Source organism: Corylus avellana, chromosome 9 (genome assembly GCF_965113065.1).
Source record: "Corylus avellana chromosome 9, dhCorAvel1.hap1.2, whole genome shotgun sequence".
Lineage (NCBI taxonomy): Eukaryota > Viridiplantae > Streptophyta > Magnoliopsida > Fagales > Betulaceae > Corylus > Corylus avellana.
Genome location: NC_142498.1, coordinates 7,798,894 through 7,817,563, shown reverse-complemented (window position 1 = coordinate 7,817,563; position 18,670 = coordinate 7,798,894). Strand labels below are relative to the sequence as shown.

Sequence of the window (18,670 nt, the reverse complement as noted above, 5' to 3'; positions counted from 1 at the left end):
TTCTGTTGTGCACACGATCGCACATGGCCGCTTCGCTGCTTGTCTTCTCTGGTAGTGCGCTCGATCGCACTGTCAGGGACTCCAACTTTTCCCAATTTCTCTTTTTGAGCCCAAATTTTCTAGATTTACTTCATTTTCTTTCAAAAGCCTACAAAAGCATGGAAAACACTTAAAGGAACTAAAATAGCATAATTTAACAACCCTTAAGGAATTACACATATAAGTTTAAGGGCTAAAATATGAATATTTTGGCACTTAATAGTTCCTCGAGAAGGCGCGCCTCGATTTTCCAAACCACCAAAAAACCGACACGTGGTAAACTGTCGATACAACCACACAAATAGCATCACATGGCATATTCCTCAAAAAATGAAAATTGACAAGCAAGCTGTCCATCACTCGGGAAGACCAACGATCTTAAAGATTGTTGGCTCGGGAAGTTCAACGGTCAAAGTTTCCCTTGGGAAATATATTCGAAAAAATTTCAAATCTTGGAAGTCCGATCCAAGAAAATCCTCATATCGAGGTTTGGTCGGTAACCGATCCATTTTGAAAGGACAAGCAATTTCCATAGTCACTTGGACAAGGAAATTGGGTGGTAATTGTTGGGTAATAGATCAGCCACTTTAAGCCCTCCGGACCTCTAGGCCCGATCCAATGTGCAAGCCCACTAAATACAAGCGCAGGCCGAGATATAGTCAGCTCAGACCAAACATGGCTAGCCCATCGAGGGTATAATACTCCCACCGAGGGTACAATAGTCTTTCAGCAAACGAAGGAAACCCCACATTCACTAATAAACGTGGTGTATTCCTAGGACCCAAGCGAAGCCCCACGTTCACCAAAACGTGGTCCAACTGTCAATGGAAAAATTGAGACACATGTACCTGAGGATAACTCGGGAGCCCATGTCCAGCATAAGCGTGGCCAAGCCACCTGCCAAACCCACGATCTCATGATCATGGAGTAGCCCACAACCTACGATCCACTTTGCTACACATTGCGCACAGTGGATCCTCGGGAACGTGGGACCGAGAATCGGGGAACGACAATCGCTATCTGATGCCTATAAAAGGGAAGCTCCAATTCATAATTTGGTAATCACAAATCTCTCAAGCTCTCTTATTGCTTATTTGCTCTCATTCTCTCAAATCAAATACTGACTTAGGCATCAGAGCTATCCCTCGCCGGCACACCCTAATAGCTCTTATCCTAACTTTCCTCTTTTTACAAATCAATGACTTTTCGGATTCCGTGCAACGTCACTCTTCGGAAAATTGTTATCAACACAATTGATTATGGTTAGTAGTTATTGTTTAAAATTGCTAAATGTAGTCCTCAAGGGATAGCACAATCAATTGGAGGCCACGCCTAATGGAGCGGAAGTCACTAGTTTGAATTCTCCTCCCCCTTTCCCTTCCCTTGTGGAGACATGCCAAAATAAAAAAGCTAACTGGATTGTCAGTTTGTAGTTATTCAAAACTCAAACTACACCGTATAATCATTTTGTAAAAGAGCATTCATGTAAAAGACGGAAAAGACTGATTGCATCGTATGACATAGTACACCAATGCGTGCGGGATAATGGTCAAGGGTTACTATACGTGTTAATTCTATGGTCAAATATATGTGTGTTATATGAGTATTCGATCCAATGATTGTTTCATAACCGGCGCAATCATATTTGATTGGCGGATCACTATAGAACGTATATCATTAGTAGCATGGGCTACCTGAGGTTAGACTCAGTCAGGCTACTAGTGCTATAAACGGTAAGGTACAATGGCTGGGGCACCAAGATTGTATTATAGGTCCATCGAGACAGCGCCAACCCTACTGAGAATGGATAATATTTCGGGTAGATCATACAGTTTGAACTATGACTTGAATCTTAATTTATAGCATATACTATATCTATATTGCATTCATGACAAAATGTTATCTTATAATGCTGCATGTGATTTATAAATAACTGAGTTCACCATTTAATTACATGTACGTCGTGTGAATTTTTATTCATTAAGTTGTTAGACTTACCCTTGGATTATTTTGCATCAATTATGTATAATTGCGTTGTTTACCTAGCTTAGTTGAAGATGGACCCAGGGAAACATTTGGTCATTATGAAGGGACTTGATCCATATCATTTTTGAGGACTTGGACCTTGTTTGGCTCAAGTCAATGTGAGATGCTGAGGGATCTATTCGTCAGCAGATGCTTGAGATTATCTTTATACTTTATTTGGTTAAGCATAAGCCTTAGTTCATTCAGAATAGTTAGTAATGATGTGTATTATATTTGATGGCTAGTTTCTGATCGATATATTTGGTGACTTATCTATGTTATAATGCTTTTAGTTTTACTCTAGTTGCTATGATTTTTCAGATAGCATGAGATTCCTGAGTCTTGTTTCGAGAAGAATAAGGTTAGGAGGTGAAACATGAAATCAATTACCAATTAATTAATTTCAGTGAGGCGTTACACTAAGTGAAATGACTGAAACTCTCTTTCACGTTGGTGTTCTGTCTTTTTATAATGACCCAAGTTGGTTAAAATGTAGTACAAAATCAACTTATAAAAGGATTCAATAGGTGATCACCTTTTCCTCTCCTATTTGAAGAAAGACAAATAGGAGAGTAAAAGGGGATAGTGTACGAGACCCACAACTGACTTGATTTATTCCAGTCACTCACAACACATCTATGAACTTTCTTAACTAAAGATTCTGAATTACTAAGGCGAGGTTCGCTTACAACAAGGATGAAGGGGTAACAATGATTCCTGGATTATGCAAAATGTGTTGGAACATTACATTGATTGTTTTCTTTCAATTGGCTTTGCATTTTTTTTTTTTTTTTTTTTTTTTGCAATTCTTAATGTAGCTTTTGTGAAATATGTCTATCAGAAGAGAAAGTATGTTGATAACTCTAATTCAACCTTCAGCAATCATGGTCATACCATACTGCACTGCCATCCCACCGGATTTGATGGAGTTTCTAGATCTATTTTCTTCAGAATCTAATTTGGCTTTCTCCATCAATTCCGTCCATCCACACTAAGATTGTGGTGGTTTTTTACTATTTCTTTTTAATTGCTGCATCGATTATGTAGTTTTTAACAAGAGTACATTAATATACTTAATTGAACACAACTCTATCCCAAAAGCCTAAGCTAATAACAGGCTAAGGTCCACTTAGGTATATTAAGTACTCTTTTCTTTTATATTTTCTCAATGTGGGACATAACACTCACAAGTGCACTCACAACAATTGAAAATAACTCGTTTGTTAAAATAAAATAAAATGAAAAATCTAAACTTAGCTTAATGAGGGTCAAATATTGCAAATCGGCTATTAGAATTTAGAATCAATTAATATAATAATTTATGCTTTAGGTCATTAACCTTAAGCCAAAGAAATGGTTATGCATACATCTTGTATCTCAAGAAATTACAGCTTCTTGTTGAATTCTTGTCTCCCTCTTTCATGGTTGAACTAAGGGAGAGTAAACAGAATCATCCGCCATAGTCGTTTCTTTCTCCGTGTCATTGGCCTTCGCCCATAAAAGCAGGTAAAGACCCAATATAACCAGAACTCCTCCTATGATGCTACACAACAAGGATTAAACAAAATGAATTTAATCGGAAAAGAAATTACACCTTAGTTCTTCGTCAACTCAAAATGTTAGACATAATCACTCTTTAAAAAATAAAAAAATAAAACTTGTAAGGAAGCATATGACCAATAAAGTAAATTTGCATTGACTTTGATTAAGGAATAAAATAAATAATTAAATTTATATATTTTTATTAATTTAAACTTTTGGAATAAGTCATAACTTGACATGGTATCCGAGCGGAGATCATTTATATTTAAGTAATCTTTAAAAAAAAAGATTTTGAAAAGTGTCAAGAGTATGCTTGGTCAGAAAAATCGATTGGTGGTTGTGGTATAACATTTATAGCCAATTAATTCTCATTCAATAACAATAAAAACGGAATGGGAAGTTCAAAGCAAATGGTTCAAAGAACTCGAGTGCATTCTTAGCTAGAGAAGGAAAAAAAAAAAATAAAAAAATAAAAGAAAAAGTAGTCTAACAAATTCTATAGGAAAAACAAGAAATTGCATTTGTGTTAAAATCTTAGGAACAAAATATGAAAAACCCATTCTAGCCCTTATTATTTGAATATCGTTTTGGGTCATATATAGTGGAATACAGAATGTGCAGACATACCTGCCCAAATGTGCAGAATTCCCCAATAAGAATGTTTGTAGAAGAAACGAGAAAACAACAAGAAGTGGGTTAAATGCGGCTGTGAACACTGGGCCCTTCTTCTTAATGGACCACGTCATCACATAGTATGATAACCCTGTCACCACAACTCCCTGCAATTCACCAGACCCGAAACTGGTAGGTTAGTACATGAAAACTATATATATTTGTTAGGGTGATGTTTGAAAAGGTAAATCAATGGAGATTGTTTGTTAATGTTAATGTGTTTTGGGTTTGAAAAAGTATTTTGACGTGGTTTAAAGGTAATTTTATTTATTTATTTATTTTTATTTATTTATTTTTTTGTAATGTTTAGAAAGAATGGGTTGTTAATGTTTTCGTTTTGGAAAGAAAAAGTTAAAAAAATAAAATAAAATAAAATAAAAATTTTAAAACACGAAGATTTTCTCTTTTTTAAAACATTGATTTAGTTGCTTACAACATCCTTTTGATCATTTTTTTTATTGGACAGAAATTTCTTATAAACTAGTTTGTAAGAGGTAATTTCTAAAAATAACATATATCACTTAAGCTATTAATATGGTGAGTAAGATAAATCATTCTATCACATAGTAGTTAATATGTCATAGTGTTCTCAAATAAAGCACCCACTTTTCTTGTAAGCAATAAACTCAATTTAAAAAAGCTGTTAGGAAGTCGTAATTTAGATCTTCTATACATGAGTCATACTTACACCTAAATCACATGCAATGCATACATAAAAGAGAAAAAAACCAATTCAGCTAATCAATTATAATTCGCTCAACAAAATATTATGACTATTTAAACGAAAAAATTAAATAATGCCAAATTCATAATTAGCTTTTAGGATACCAACCCTAACTTGTATGTGTATATTGGCTTACTCCAAGTAATATGGTGACCAAGACAAGCCCTCCTTCCCACTCTAGCTTCCAAGATGACCATGATATAACAAATATAGAGATAAAGGCAGTTTGGATTGTGCCAAATAAGCTCATCATCGCCGTTAAGGATAGTTCTGCTGGGTAAAACTGAATGACACGTCCCTGCAAGATTTTCATTACTATGTTAACCACTAAAATAAAAAGGAGCGAAATGCATTTTTGACATGACTCGCAAATTTGATATAAACTCAACGAGAAATCAGTTGGTTAAGGTTAAAGGGTTTGACCTGTTTAATTAAATAGATTGGGTTAGAGTTTATCTTATACCCATACTTCGACATGACCAACCTCGACATACGACAATTAAGGCTAACAATTTTTGACATGACTCGCAAACCCGATATGAAAATAGTAAATTAAGGTTGAAGAGTCTGACCTGTTTAATTATAAATTGAGGTAAGGTTGACCTATATAGTCTTTTATCCATATCTCAATACGTCACAAACTCAACATGCGAATTGGCACCCCTAATTATAATATTAGGGTAGATCAATTAGGGAAAATCTTTTTCTTACCACTAAAATAATCCAAAAGCTTGTCGCAAGGATCCCAACAATGATCATGATGCTGCCGAGGACACCATCACTTGTTGCTTGAATGTTGAACAACATGGAGGTTAGCACAACTGGCCCCTTCCACAACACTAAAGCCAGAGCTCCGGCAGCCGAGAGGAGCAGACCCCATATCTTCGCCTGTCCGTTGATGTTCCACCATCTGAGATTTTCTTGTTGGAAGATGAGGGCCAATATAAACACTATCGAGGGGACCAAGTTCAGACCAACGCTTTGATAAGTCGTCGATGTTACAAATTGCAGGGACATTGTCAATAGCATCTGACAAAGAGTAATCCTACAAAACAATTGATGTATATATATAAGTTAATAATAATTCATCTGAGAAATATATTTTCCAATTTCTGCAAGAAGAAAAAGCTTTGCACATACTGCAAGAGTCCCAAAAGGAATGCATAGCATAGTATCTTCAAGGAGAGGGGAGGCCTCTTGTTCCTGCCACCAAGGACAACTCAATTCTTAAACATAAATCATAGTTTTCAAGGAAAAATTAAAAATAAATAAATAAATAAACATTGTCTAATTCCTCTTTTCTCTCTCCTCTTTTTTTTTTTTTTTTAATGAATTAAATTTCTATTAACAACAAACACACAAACTAATTAATTTTCAAATGAAATGGTTATAGCATAATCCAACACATAGTATTAGAGCCAGGATCATGCGTTCGAGTCACGGGAGCATCACGTTGAGGTGCAAGAGTGCCTCTCTGCTCATGTGGATAACTCTTAGAATATGTCTTATTTTAAATGTCATAAAAGAATATGATTTTTTTTACTGAAATTAGTTGATTTTCAAATGAGATGATCAAAGGTATGATCCAACACTAACAATCTAAAGAAAATATTTGTGCAGAAGCACTACGGAAACTCAAAACCACTAAACAAGGCCTACCCCAACAATCTGTAGAACAAATTTCTGCAGAAACTCAACAAACAAGAAAACAAGGCCATTTTTCAGCTACAAACAATCTGCAACAAGGACTGCAGAAGCTAACAGAATGCTACTAATTCAGCACTTCCAATTTGATATTCCAGTTTCTACAAATTGCTTCATTTTGAAGAGTCCTCTTAAACTATCCTACCCCACAATTCTAGTTCAAATTTCCCAAGAAATTCTCTCCATCATCTGGTCCTCTGTTTTTGGATGGCTCCCATACTGGGTTCCACCAAATATTATAGATTGAAGCACTGAAAGCCAATTTACAAATATCAGCGGGCCATTAGAGATTTTCTCTTCCATTCTTGCTTCCCCAGACTCACAACAGCATCCCAATCTAAGGGAGGATCACACACATTACATCTTCTCATCCCCTCCATCCAAATTCTGACATAAAAGCCACATTTGAAAACACACAATGCACTTCACCCTTATAAGTTTATAACCCCATTTTAGTAATCTGTCCCCGATTGGAAGGGTATTATGCACAGCTAACCACACTCCAAAGTAAGAGGAAACAAATGACTTCCCACCAATCAACTACTGGTTTTCTAGATCTAAGCTACTCCCAAGTATCAGCACTAGAGAATTTTTCCTTCTTTGAAAATTCTCCCTCCTTTTTCCTTCTTTGAAAATTCTCCCTCCTTTTTCCTCCCAAACTCGGAAGAAAGGAAATGGTGGATAGAGGGAAAAAGACTCCGTCCATTTATTTCCTTTCCCAATTCAGATATCTACACTTCCACCCAACCAAACACAAGAAAAGCTGTCAATAGATAATAATCTGAAGGAAACAATCAAGACCAAGGTTACCAAGAGAGTTGGACTCAACCTCTGCAAGCCTTAGATTCTAACACATTTTCTTATTTTTCTTTTCCTTTTTTGCTAGCACTAGCAGTGGTTGGATGAACATACAACTCTGTTTCAGCCCACAGAGTAGTTTCACCACTTAATTATTAAGAGTACTAAATGACAAGCTATATATATATATATGTAGGTGAAGATGAAAGCACTCACTTCTCAAGGAAGAAAGCGAGAAACGACAAGACAATGGTGGCGATGACATGCTCGTACACAACAATGACAAGAGCACTAATGCCGGTGGAGGTAACTGATTCTACCAAAATCATGAAAACTGCAAGGCAGAGTTCGTTCAATGTCAGGAACAAATATGGCGAGCTTTCCTCCAACACCGACAACAACCTGGTCATGTTCACTTCCTGCTCTCTAACATTAAGCTTTTCTTCTTCTTCTTCTTCTTACTCCTTTTGTTTCACCATTCACTCAACAGATGGGCTGATGTTGAGATGGTAATATATATATATAGAGAGGATATGATTTGGATGCCTCATTGAATGTTAGGTTGACCACCAGAAGTTACAACTACCACACCGCACGTGTTGGGGGTTCGGTACAACGTAGAACAAAAGCATTAAAATATCAAAATCCATCTCCACAGCACAATGACATCAAAGTTTTTGAGTATTGGATGCCTGACCGATATACATTGGGGAGTCATAAACTATATCCTTTTGGTTTTTTCGTTTAGTTTTTATTTTTTTTTAAAAAATTTCTTTTAAGAATCAGTTAACGGTTATTATGATTATTAACTACTAACTGCTGGTTAATTGTCTAGATAATTAGTGGAAGTAATTAGTGAATTTTATTAACCGTTTAAGAGGTTATGGTTAGCAGTTCTTAGCCAATAATCACTAATCGTAACCGACTTTTCACTCTTAAATATTTAATTGTTGCACTTGAATGTCTATCCTAGTCCAATGGCACTAAAGTATTGGGCGTGGTGTGATGGGTTTTTTTACCATTGTGAGAAGGACATGAGCCCATTTCTGAGCATCCCAATCTACAGATTTATTGAGCAGCTTTGAACATTCCTAACTAAAGATTTAATGAATTACTAAGGTGAGGTTCGCTTATAATGTATGGAGGGTAAGAGTGTCTCCTTTTTTGAGAAGGATGAAAGTGTAAACAATGATTCCTGGATTAAGCAAAATGTTTTGGAACATTATATTCATCTTTGGAGAAACTTTACTTAATCTCCTCAACTTCCGCACGTTTTTAAATTATATTTCTGAAGTTTAATAACTCTCAATTTAGGGTATTGAACTTTTAATTTTTTACAATATCTCTCTTCCGTTAGGTTTTTTCATTAAATCTTGTTAAATTTCCAAAATACCCCTATTTTTATTGTAAAAAATAAAATAAAAAATTGTAAAGATACACACATTGGTTATGATTTAACAAAATTTGCAAAAATTTCAAAAAAAATACACATGCCTCAATCTTTGCAAATTTTTTTCTATCATTTTTAATTAAAAAAAAGGGGGTATTTTGGGAATTTTAAATAGATTTAATAGAAAACCCTAATGGATTGAGACATTGTAAAAAATTAAAAATTTAATACCTTAAATTGAGAGTTTTTGAACTTTGAGAGAAAAATTTCAAAATGCGTGAAAGTATAAGGGGAGTTTTGTTTCTCTTTATCTTTTCTTTCAATCCCTTCCGCTTTTTTTTTTTTTTTTTTGTCATCTAGCTTTTGGGAAATGTCTATTGTATCTTGCCTGCAAAAGAAAAATACATTTCACAAGAGGAAATTAAGTTTTTTTTTTAAAAAAAATTTTTAAGTAAGAGGAAGTAAGTTGATAACTAGAAATCAACCTCGAAAATCATGATAATACCATACTGTCCATCCCTTGACATCAAAAATTTTTCTACCACAATTTCTCAGCCAATTTTTAAATAGAAAAATCATAACAAAATCTAAATTTAGCATGTTTAGGGTAAAATATCATGCATTGACTATTAGAATTTAGAGTCAAATAATGGAATAATTTCTGCTTTTGGCCATTTAACCAAATCATTTGAGCCAAATAAATGTGTACGCATAGATCTTGTATCTCAAGAATTTCCGCTTCTTGTTGAACTCTCACCTTCCTCTTTCATGTTTGAACCAAGGGAGAATAAACAGAATTGTTCGCCAGTCCTTTCCTTCTCCATGTCATTGGCTTTTGCCCATAGAATTAGGTAAAGCCCAATATAACCAAAACTCCTCCTACGATGCTACACAATATTATAAGGAATAAGCAAAATAAATTTAAACTTAGGCTCCGTTTACTTAGACGTAAAATAATTTTCAGAAAATGATTTCCGTATTTTACGGTGTTTACTTCGACGTAAAATAGTAGTCAATGGAAAATATTTTCCTTTTGAACGAAAATTCTTTTTTAATTTTTGAAAAATGATTTACGATTTTAGAAACTGTAAACCATTTTCCAACTATGAGCATCTCATTCTTAAATCGATGGACTTTACTAAGACCCGCCCAGAACCTCGCTGGGACTTGACCGGGACCTGCCCGAGACTTGACCGGGACTCGCCCACGACCTGTCCGAGACCAGCACGGGACCTGACCGAGACTCTCTCGAGACTTGACCGGGACCCACCTGGGACCTGCTCGGGACCCACTCGGGACTTGACTGGGACCTGCCCAGGACCAGCCCGGAACCTGACCGGGACCCGTCCGGGACTTGCTCGGGACTTGATCGGGACCTGCCCGGGACCCCGGCAGGACCTGCCCAAGACTTGCCTGGGACCTAACTGGGACCCGCCTGGGACCTAACCGGGACTCTCTCGGGACTTGACCGGGACCCGCCCGGGACCTGATCGGGACCCGCACTGCACCTGACTGGGACTCGCCTGGGACCTGCCTGGGACCTGACCAGGACCCGCCCAAGACTTGCCCGGGACTAGCACGGGACCTGACCGGGATCCGCCCAGGACCAGCCCAAGACTTGACCGGGACCCTCCCGGGACTTGACTGGGACCCACACGGGACCTGCCCGGGGCTTGACCAGGACCTACTCGGGACTTGACCGGAACCTACCCGGGACCCCAGTGGGACTTGCCCGGGACCCTAGCAGGACCTGCTCGGGACTTGCCTGGGACCTAACCGAGACCTGCACTGGACCAGACTAGGACCCGCCCGGGACCCGCTCGAGACCTAACCGGGACCCGCCCAGGACCCGCACTAGACCTGATCAGGACTCACCCGGGACCTGCCTGGGACTTGACCGGGACCCGCCCAGGACCTGACCGGGACCCACCCAAAACCTGCCTCGAGAATTGACTGAGACGTACCCAGGACTTGCCTGGGACCCCGGCGGGACCTGCTTTGGACCTAACCGGGACCCGCCTGGGACTTGACCGGGACCCACCCGGGACTTGACTGGGACTCGTCCGGGACCTGCCCAGGACCTACACTGGGATTGAAGCACACTTGTCCTCGCAAAACAAAATACTAAAATAACAACAGAAAATAACAAAGAACTAAAAATAAAAATAAAAATAAATAAACAAGAAAATAAAAAGGATATGTTGTGTGGTGCCTCCCATGAGCACTAAGTTTAACATCTTCAGCTAGACTGTGGCTCTTTAAACTTGAAGTACCAATCTTTCATTCTCTTGCACCAAATGGAATGAATCTTTTCTGCTGCAAGGTGATTCCAAATGTCTATAGATTGGGGATGACTGCTCTGAGTTTTTTCAAACAGTTTCTCGTCTGGTGGGAAATCATGAACTGGAATAAAGTAAGAACAAAACTCAAGAAACTTTTTTATCTTGATGTCCTCAATTTGCTCATGTGGTAGCTCTAACAGACTTGTCTCCTGGCTTCTTGGTATTTTAGGAATAAGAGCTATTGTTGAAGAAATCTCAGTGCTCTCTTCTTTTTCCTGATGTGGCTCTTGTGAAACTTTGGTTTGCTCCTCCTTCCCCTCTTCCACTTGATTTTCCATCACTTCTTTACTCCTCAATGTGACAACTTGCTCATGATAGTAGGTGCACTCTTCCTCCATGTATAATCCATTAGGATTTGCCATGAATTGACCTTGACACTCTTCTTCTTTGAGGATATCTGATATTTGCTTGAAATGATCCTCTATCTTGGTCATGGTGGATTGCAACCGTTGATTACAGGCCTTACTATGGCTAAGAAAAGCTGACACTGTTTCTTCTAAGGTAGGCCTTTTTGGAGGAGGTGGTTCTTCTTGGTATTGTTGAAGCCAATCAATGGGAGAAGATTCATCATAAAACTGTGGAGATGACTCTTCTTCATGATAGCAAATACTCTCTTCCTCCATATAATGTCCATGAAGAGTGGTAACTAACTGACTTTGGGGCTCTTCCTTTTTGAGAAAATTTGTTCTTTGTGTACAGTGGGCCTTCGTCCTTTTAACTGATTTCAAATGAGAGTTCTTTATCTCCTCAATTACTGAACTGATCATAACTAATGTTTTCTTAGAAAACTCAAGAGGAGATGGTACAGCCTGATATTGCTGTTGCAGAGCTGATTGAGAGGAATATGCATGATCATAGAATTGTTGATATGAGTGATGTTGCTGTCCATGAGATTGTGGAGCATGAATTCCAGGAGCTTGAGCTTACCATGAGAAATTTGACTGTTGGTTCCATGATGGGTAACAGGAATCAAAATAGTGGTCGTTCCCCAATCTAGAGAATGATGTGTTCAGGTGCCAATAAAATTTGTTAGAAATTTGTCTCATTGTAGGACATCTTCTAACATGGTGATAAGGGTCATGGCAACATGAACATGGTCTATGGGGTGTCAGAATGCTGCGCCACATGTGTGAAAACAAAAATAACAAAAGGTTAAAACAAAAAAGGGAAAATAAAAACAAAATTAAAATTAAAACTTACGAAGGTGTAGATTCAATTGACCTGTATGAAAAGAAAAGAGGAAAAAAAATCAGATTTATAATTAGTACAGTAACTATGCTGCTGTTCGGATATGCGATCGGTCGCACTGGTGCGCTCGAGTGCCCATTCTAGGGCGCTCGAGTGCACCTCCGAAGGCAGAACAGTAACTACGAAAAAACTTGGAAAAAAAATTAAAACAAAAACAAACTAAGGGAAAAAAAAAAATTTCAAACAAAATCAAACAATCCCGGGTAATAGCGCCAAAAACTTGTTGTGCCAAATATTATCTAAATTAATAGTACGTTTTAAAAGAGTCATATTGAGTTGTATTCATAGTAAAAAGGAGTCAAGGATCTCACTCGGGAATTTAAGCCAAGCAAAGTGAACCCACTCTGATACCAATTGAAAAATTCTAAACAGATAAATATCATAGTTTATACGGAATTAACAGATATTTTTCAAAGCAAACAATCACCAAAATATAAACAATCACACACAAGGATTTTGGTGACAAAGAGAAAGCCTTTTAGAAATCAATCTAAAAGTAAAACCTCTCCGGAGCAACCAAACCTATGAAATCGCAATCAAAAGATTATCTAGAAATTACAGACACTAGGAACACATACAACCCTTTGCAAGACCTTGGCTCTGTAAGATCGACAAGCCTACAACTCATCTCTTTACTCACAATCTTCTTCAATGTGATTCTTCTTTACCGGACCCTTCTGATAGACTTCTCAATAAAGCTCAATGAAACTAACAATAATCCTCTAAGAGGAATAATCAGGCTCACACAGATTTTCTCTCTAAATACAGCCTCTCACAAAACCTATGGTAGAATTTCGTTCATTTCTCTATCTATAAAGATGTATATATACTCCTGACAAAACCCTAGACCAAACACACTTAAAAATCATGTTGTTGGGCCTAAAACTTAATGGATGTCCAGACAGGTTAATGGGCTATCCAAATAGGGCCTTGTGGAGTAGAAACAGAATTTCTGAATTGCTGTCCAGACATGGGGAATGCCTGTCTGGACAGGGCATGCAATGGGTGAAACTTTAGTTTGGAAATGTTATCTAGCCTTGATCAACAGCTCCAATCGATGGGCGTTTGTGGTCCAATTGAGCTGAAATTTTGCAGGGACGTTCATGACACATAAATCTACATTGTAAATGGTGGAGATTGGATTTTGAGCATTCTATATTAGTGTTTGAGCCAGTAAAATAGTAGTATCTGCATTTTGGAATTGAATTAAGCCAACACAAGAACTAGCACTACGAATTTTGAAGTACTTATCATATTAAATTGAAGCCTCATGATTGTATGCTACTTTCACTTTGCACCTATCGGAACATATGATGTCATAATTGTCCATTTATGAGTTCTTTGATTTTGGATGCCCTAATAATTGTGATGATAATGTTTGTCTTTTCAAGTTTGCTTATGAATGAGAACCATGGTTTGTGTGAAATTACACTTCTTTTCAACAACATAGTGCTACAATTTTTGTGGGTACCATTCCTGTTAAATCCTCACGAGAGTTCACTCGTCCACTAGGAATGCCTAGTGTTTTAAAAAGCTTGTTGCATATGCTAAATGCAATCGTCTCTCCCATGAAAGAGGATTTATGTTTCATGCCTTCATTTTATTTTTAGTTTTGTTTTGCTGAAGGACTAGCAAAATGTAACTTTGAGAGTGTTTGATGAGTGCCAAATATTGCATATTTAAGCCCCTTAATTTACATCTGTTAATCCTTTAGCTGTGTCTTAATCTAATGTTTTTGGTTAGTTTTGTGTTTTTAGTGTTTTGTAGGTTACTAAGGGAAAACTGTGCCTTTAAAGAGAAAAATGCAAAAATTTGGAAGAAAGTTGAAAAAGAGCCATCAAGGAAAGGACTGAGTGCACAACCCTACGCTTCAGCACACTCACGCCCACCAACAAGTCATTAGTGCACGAGCGCTATACTATAGAAGGAAGAACTCATGCACGAGTGTGATTGAGTGCACTGGTCATGCGCTCGAGTGCACTCGTCTGACAAGCTGACATCAACAGCCTTTTTAGGGGTTTAAGCCTTAGAAAGTCCTATAAATAACCGTTACGCCTCAAGAGAAGGAATGGAGGCTGGAGACCAAGTCCAAAATTACACAAGTTTTCTCCCCCTTCAGTTTAGTTTTTCCTTAGGTTTAGGTTTTATTTTTCATAGTCATGTGGAGCTAAATTCTCAACTAAGGTTGAGGATGAAACTTCATCAATGAAGAGTAACATTGTATTCATGTAAGTTAATATTATCCAATTTTATTGAGTTTTAATATTCCAATTGTTTTACTTCAAATCAATTGTTAAGATGATTCTTGGATATTTTTTGTGATTCAAGGATACATTTGATGATTTGAGATAATTTCATAGAATTGATTGCTTGGTTTTTAATTCATAAAAAAAATTGGATATCCCTTGTGATTATTCTACAGATACAATTGATGTTTTGATTTAAATTGGATATCTCTTGTGATTTACAGATACATCTGATAATTTAATTTAAATTGGATTTCTTTTGTGATTTGTGTAAATGAATAGATACAAGGGATGGTTATGATTAACTTTTTGATACGAAAGTGAAGCATATCTAAGATTTTTTTGTGAGAACTTTGGATAATATTGATGAACATGGAACATGTTGCTATGATTTGGTGAGTGTGGATTCCACAACCTTAGTACTTCATCTTTTGATTAATTTAACTTTGTTTAGTTTATGTTTTCTTTTTATTGCAAATAAAAAATCAAATATTTTTCGGAACTAGGTTAAGTTTTAATTAGTTTAGATATAAATTTAATTTTCAAAAATACAATTCCATGTGGGTTCGACCTCGTACTTGCATTCCGATATTGCAAAAAAAATCGTGCACTTACAAGTTATTAAAATTTCACAACACTAAGTCATTAGACTTACGCTGTTATTACTTTTATAGGGAACATATTTCTAGAACCCAAGAGTAGTACGGCTGCAACTACAGACTTTGCTTTAAGTTTTACATGTTGTTATCAGGTTTGTTTATTATTATTGTTAGTTGTTCCATATCTTTAATTTCGTGGAATATACTTGTCCCTGTAATGGTTAATAGTTCATGAGATTTATATCACCTTTCTATACATTAACTCTGATAATGCTTAGAGGGGCGATTCCTCATTTAGTTACAAGTTGGTTAAATTTGGGTAATTGCCAATAACCCTACCAGGTTAGCCAAGGCTAATTTTGGGGGTGTTACAAAGGATGGCAACACGTGGCCACAGAATCACATAGGCAAAAAGATACCTCCAACCATTTAGTTCAATTTGATGAAGGGCCAAGTTGAGGTGACTCAGCAATTCCCGAACAACCCTGAGGAAGGGTAGCCTGAAACCAATTCTGAACATGGTCTCGTAGAGGCATACCTTATCATCTTTGGTATTCACCAATGCTCCATTTTGCATGTCATCAAATTGCAAATTGACTGACAAAGGAATAAAATAGGACCTTCTGATCAGCTCTCGTCATGTTTGACTTCCGCAAGGCCGAATATGCCTCGCCTAGTTTGTTAAAGTCCGACCCATTGTTACGACCCATGATGTAGAGAAGGCTTGGGACTAATAACCAAGGAATGCATGGGTAGCCTCCTTGAATCAGAAGGTGAGTTATGCTTAATGAAAGATGGTCAACTGTGGGTTCGATGAGAGGAAGAAGAAATCGAAGGTAGTTGAGAACTGGATTGTTTGGGCCAACAAAAGGCTCGGCAGATGGCATAGATTTGACCGAAACTCTGAAAAACACTACCCTCAGAAAATAATGTTGAGTAAAGTGTTGAGGATGGAAGCAAGCTAGTAGGAGAAAATGGAGTTGCAGAGCTTAGAGAAGACGAAAATGGAGGACTGTGTGAGAGAGGCTTCGATAGTTTGAGAAATGAAGATGTGAGGGAGAGAGACACCTTTTATAAGGGTTTTTCAAAATTCGAAAAAACATATACTCAAGTGGGAAGAAGCAAGAGGCGGTGCCAAACGTAAAACCCTAGGGGTTCCTCAACAAGGCGCGCCTCGATTTTCCAAACCACCAAAAAACCGACGCATGGTAAACCATCGGTACAACCACACAAATAGCGTCACGTGGCACATTCCTCGAAAAATGAAAACTGACAAGCAATCTGTCCATCACTCTGAAAGATCAACGGTCTCAAAGATTGTTGGCTCGGGAAGGTCAATAGTCTCCAAACTGTTGGCTCAAGAAGTTCAACGGTCAAAGTTTCCCTCGGGAAATATATTTCAAAAAAATTCAAATCTTGGAAGTCCGATCCAAGAAAATCCTCATATCGAGGTTTGGTTGGTAACTGATCCATTTTGAAAGGACAAGAAATTTCCATAGTCACTCGAACAAGGAAATTGGGGGGTAACTGTTGTGTAATGGATCAGCTACTTTAAGCCCTCCAAACCTCTTGGCCCAGTCCAATGTGCAAGCCCACTAAATACAGGCCCAGGCCGAGATATAGTCAGCTCAAACCGAACGTGGCCAACCCACCTAGGGTACAATGGTCCTTCAGCAAATGAAGGAAACCCCACGTTCACTAATAAACGTGGTGTATTCCCAGCACCCAAGCGAAGCCCCACGTTCACCAGAACATGGTCCAGCTGTCAGTGGCAAAACTAAGACACATGTACCTGAGGATAACTCAGAAGCCCATGTCCAGCATAAGTGTGGCTAAGCCACCCGCCAAACCCATGATCTCATGATCGTGGAGTAGCCCACAACCTATGATCCACTTTGCCACACATTGCGCACAGTGGATCCTCGGGAACATGGGACCGAGAATCGGGGAACAACAACCGCTATCTGATGCCTATAAAAGGGAAGCTCCAATTCATAATCTGGTAATCACAAATATCTCAAGCTCTCTTATTGTTTACTTGCTCTCCTTCTCTCAAATCAAATACTGACTTAGGCATCAGAGCTATCCCCCACTGGCACACCCCGACAGCTCTTATCCTAACTTTCCTCTTTTTACAGATCAATGACTCCTCAGATTCCATGCAACATCACTCTTCGAAAAACTGTTATCAACACAATTGATTATGGTTAGCAGTTATTGTTTAAAATTGCTAAATGTAGTTCTCAAGGGGTAGCACAATCAATTGGAGGCCACGCCTGATGGAGCGGAAGTCACTAGTTTGAATTCTCCTTCCCCTTTCCCTTCCCTTGTGGAGACATGTCAAAAATAAAATAATAATAATAAAAATAAAATAATAAAATAAAATTCCGTATCATTTTTGAACACTTGGACCCTGTTTGGCTCAAGTCAATGTGAGATGCTGAGGGATCTATTCGTCAACAGATGCTCAAGATTATCTTTATACTTTATTTGGTTAAGCATAGGCCTTAGTTCATTCAGAATAGTTAGTAATGATGTGTGTTATATTTGATGGCTAGTTTCTGATCGATATATTTGGTGACTTATCTATGTTATAATGCTTTTAGTTTTACTCTAGTTGCTATGATTGTTCAGAGAGCATGAGATTCCTGAGTCTTGTTCAGAGAAGAATAAGGTTAGGAGGTGAAATATGGAATCAATTACAAGTTAATTGATTTCAGTGGGGCGTTACACTAAGTGAAATGACTGAAACTCTCTTTCACTTGGTGCTCTCTTCACGTTGGTGTGCTGTCTTTTTATAATAACCCAAGTCGGTTAAAATGTAGTACAAAATCAACTTATAAAAGGATTCAATAGGTGATCATCTTTTCCTCTCCTATTTGAAGCAAGACAAATAGGAGAGTAAAAGGGAATAGTGTACGATACCCACAATTGACTTGATTTATTCCAGTCACTCACAACCATCTATGGACTTTCTTAACTAAAGATTCTGTGAATTACTAAGGCGAGGTTCGCTTCTAACATATGAAAGGTTAGATTGTCTCTTTTACAACAAGGATGGGTAACAATGATTCCTGGATTATGCAAAATGTGTTGGAACGTTACATTCATCGTTTTCTTTCAATTGGCTTTGCCTTCTTTTTTTTCCTCTAAAAAAAAAAATCTTAATGTAGCTTTTGTGAGATATGTCTATCAAAAGAGAAAGTATGTTGATAACTCTAATTCAACCTTCTGCAATCATGGTCATACCATATTGTCCGTCCATTGACATAGAAATATTATCTACATTGCACTATCTACCACAATTTCTCGGCCAATTTTTAATACAAAAATCTAAACTT

General features: G+C 37.6%; 1 protein-coding gene across 1 annotated transcript; it reads right to left on the bottom strand.

Annotated features, from left to right (window-relative positions):
- Positions 1–3,483: 3,483 nt before the first annotated feature.
- Positions 3,484–7,974, bottom strand: LOC132190630 (WAT1-related protein At5g64700-like). Its single transcript, XM_088510674.1, has 6 exons — positions 7,721–7,974; positions 6,143–6,205; positions 5,714–6,047; positions 5,139–5,300; positions 4,234–4,385; positions 3,484–3,607 (listed from the first exon to the last, which is right to left on the bottom strand). Exons 1-6 carry the CDS (start codon positions 7,912–7,914, stop codon positions 3,484–3,486), a joined length of 1,029 nt encoding a protein of 342 aa, XP_088366800.1. The 5' UTR covers positions 7,915–7,974.
- Positions 7,975–18,670: the final 10,696 nt, after the last annotated feature.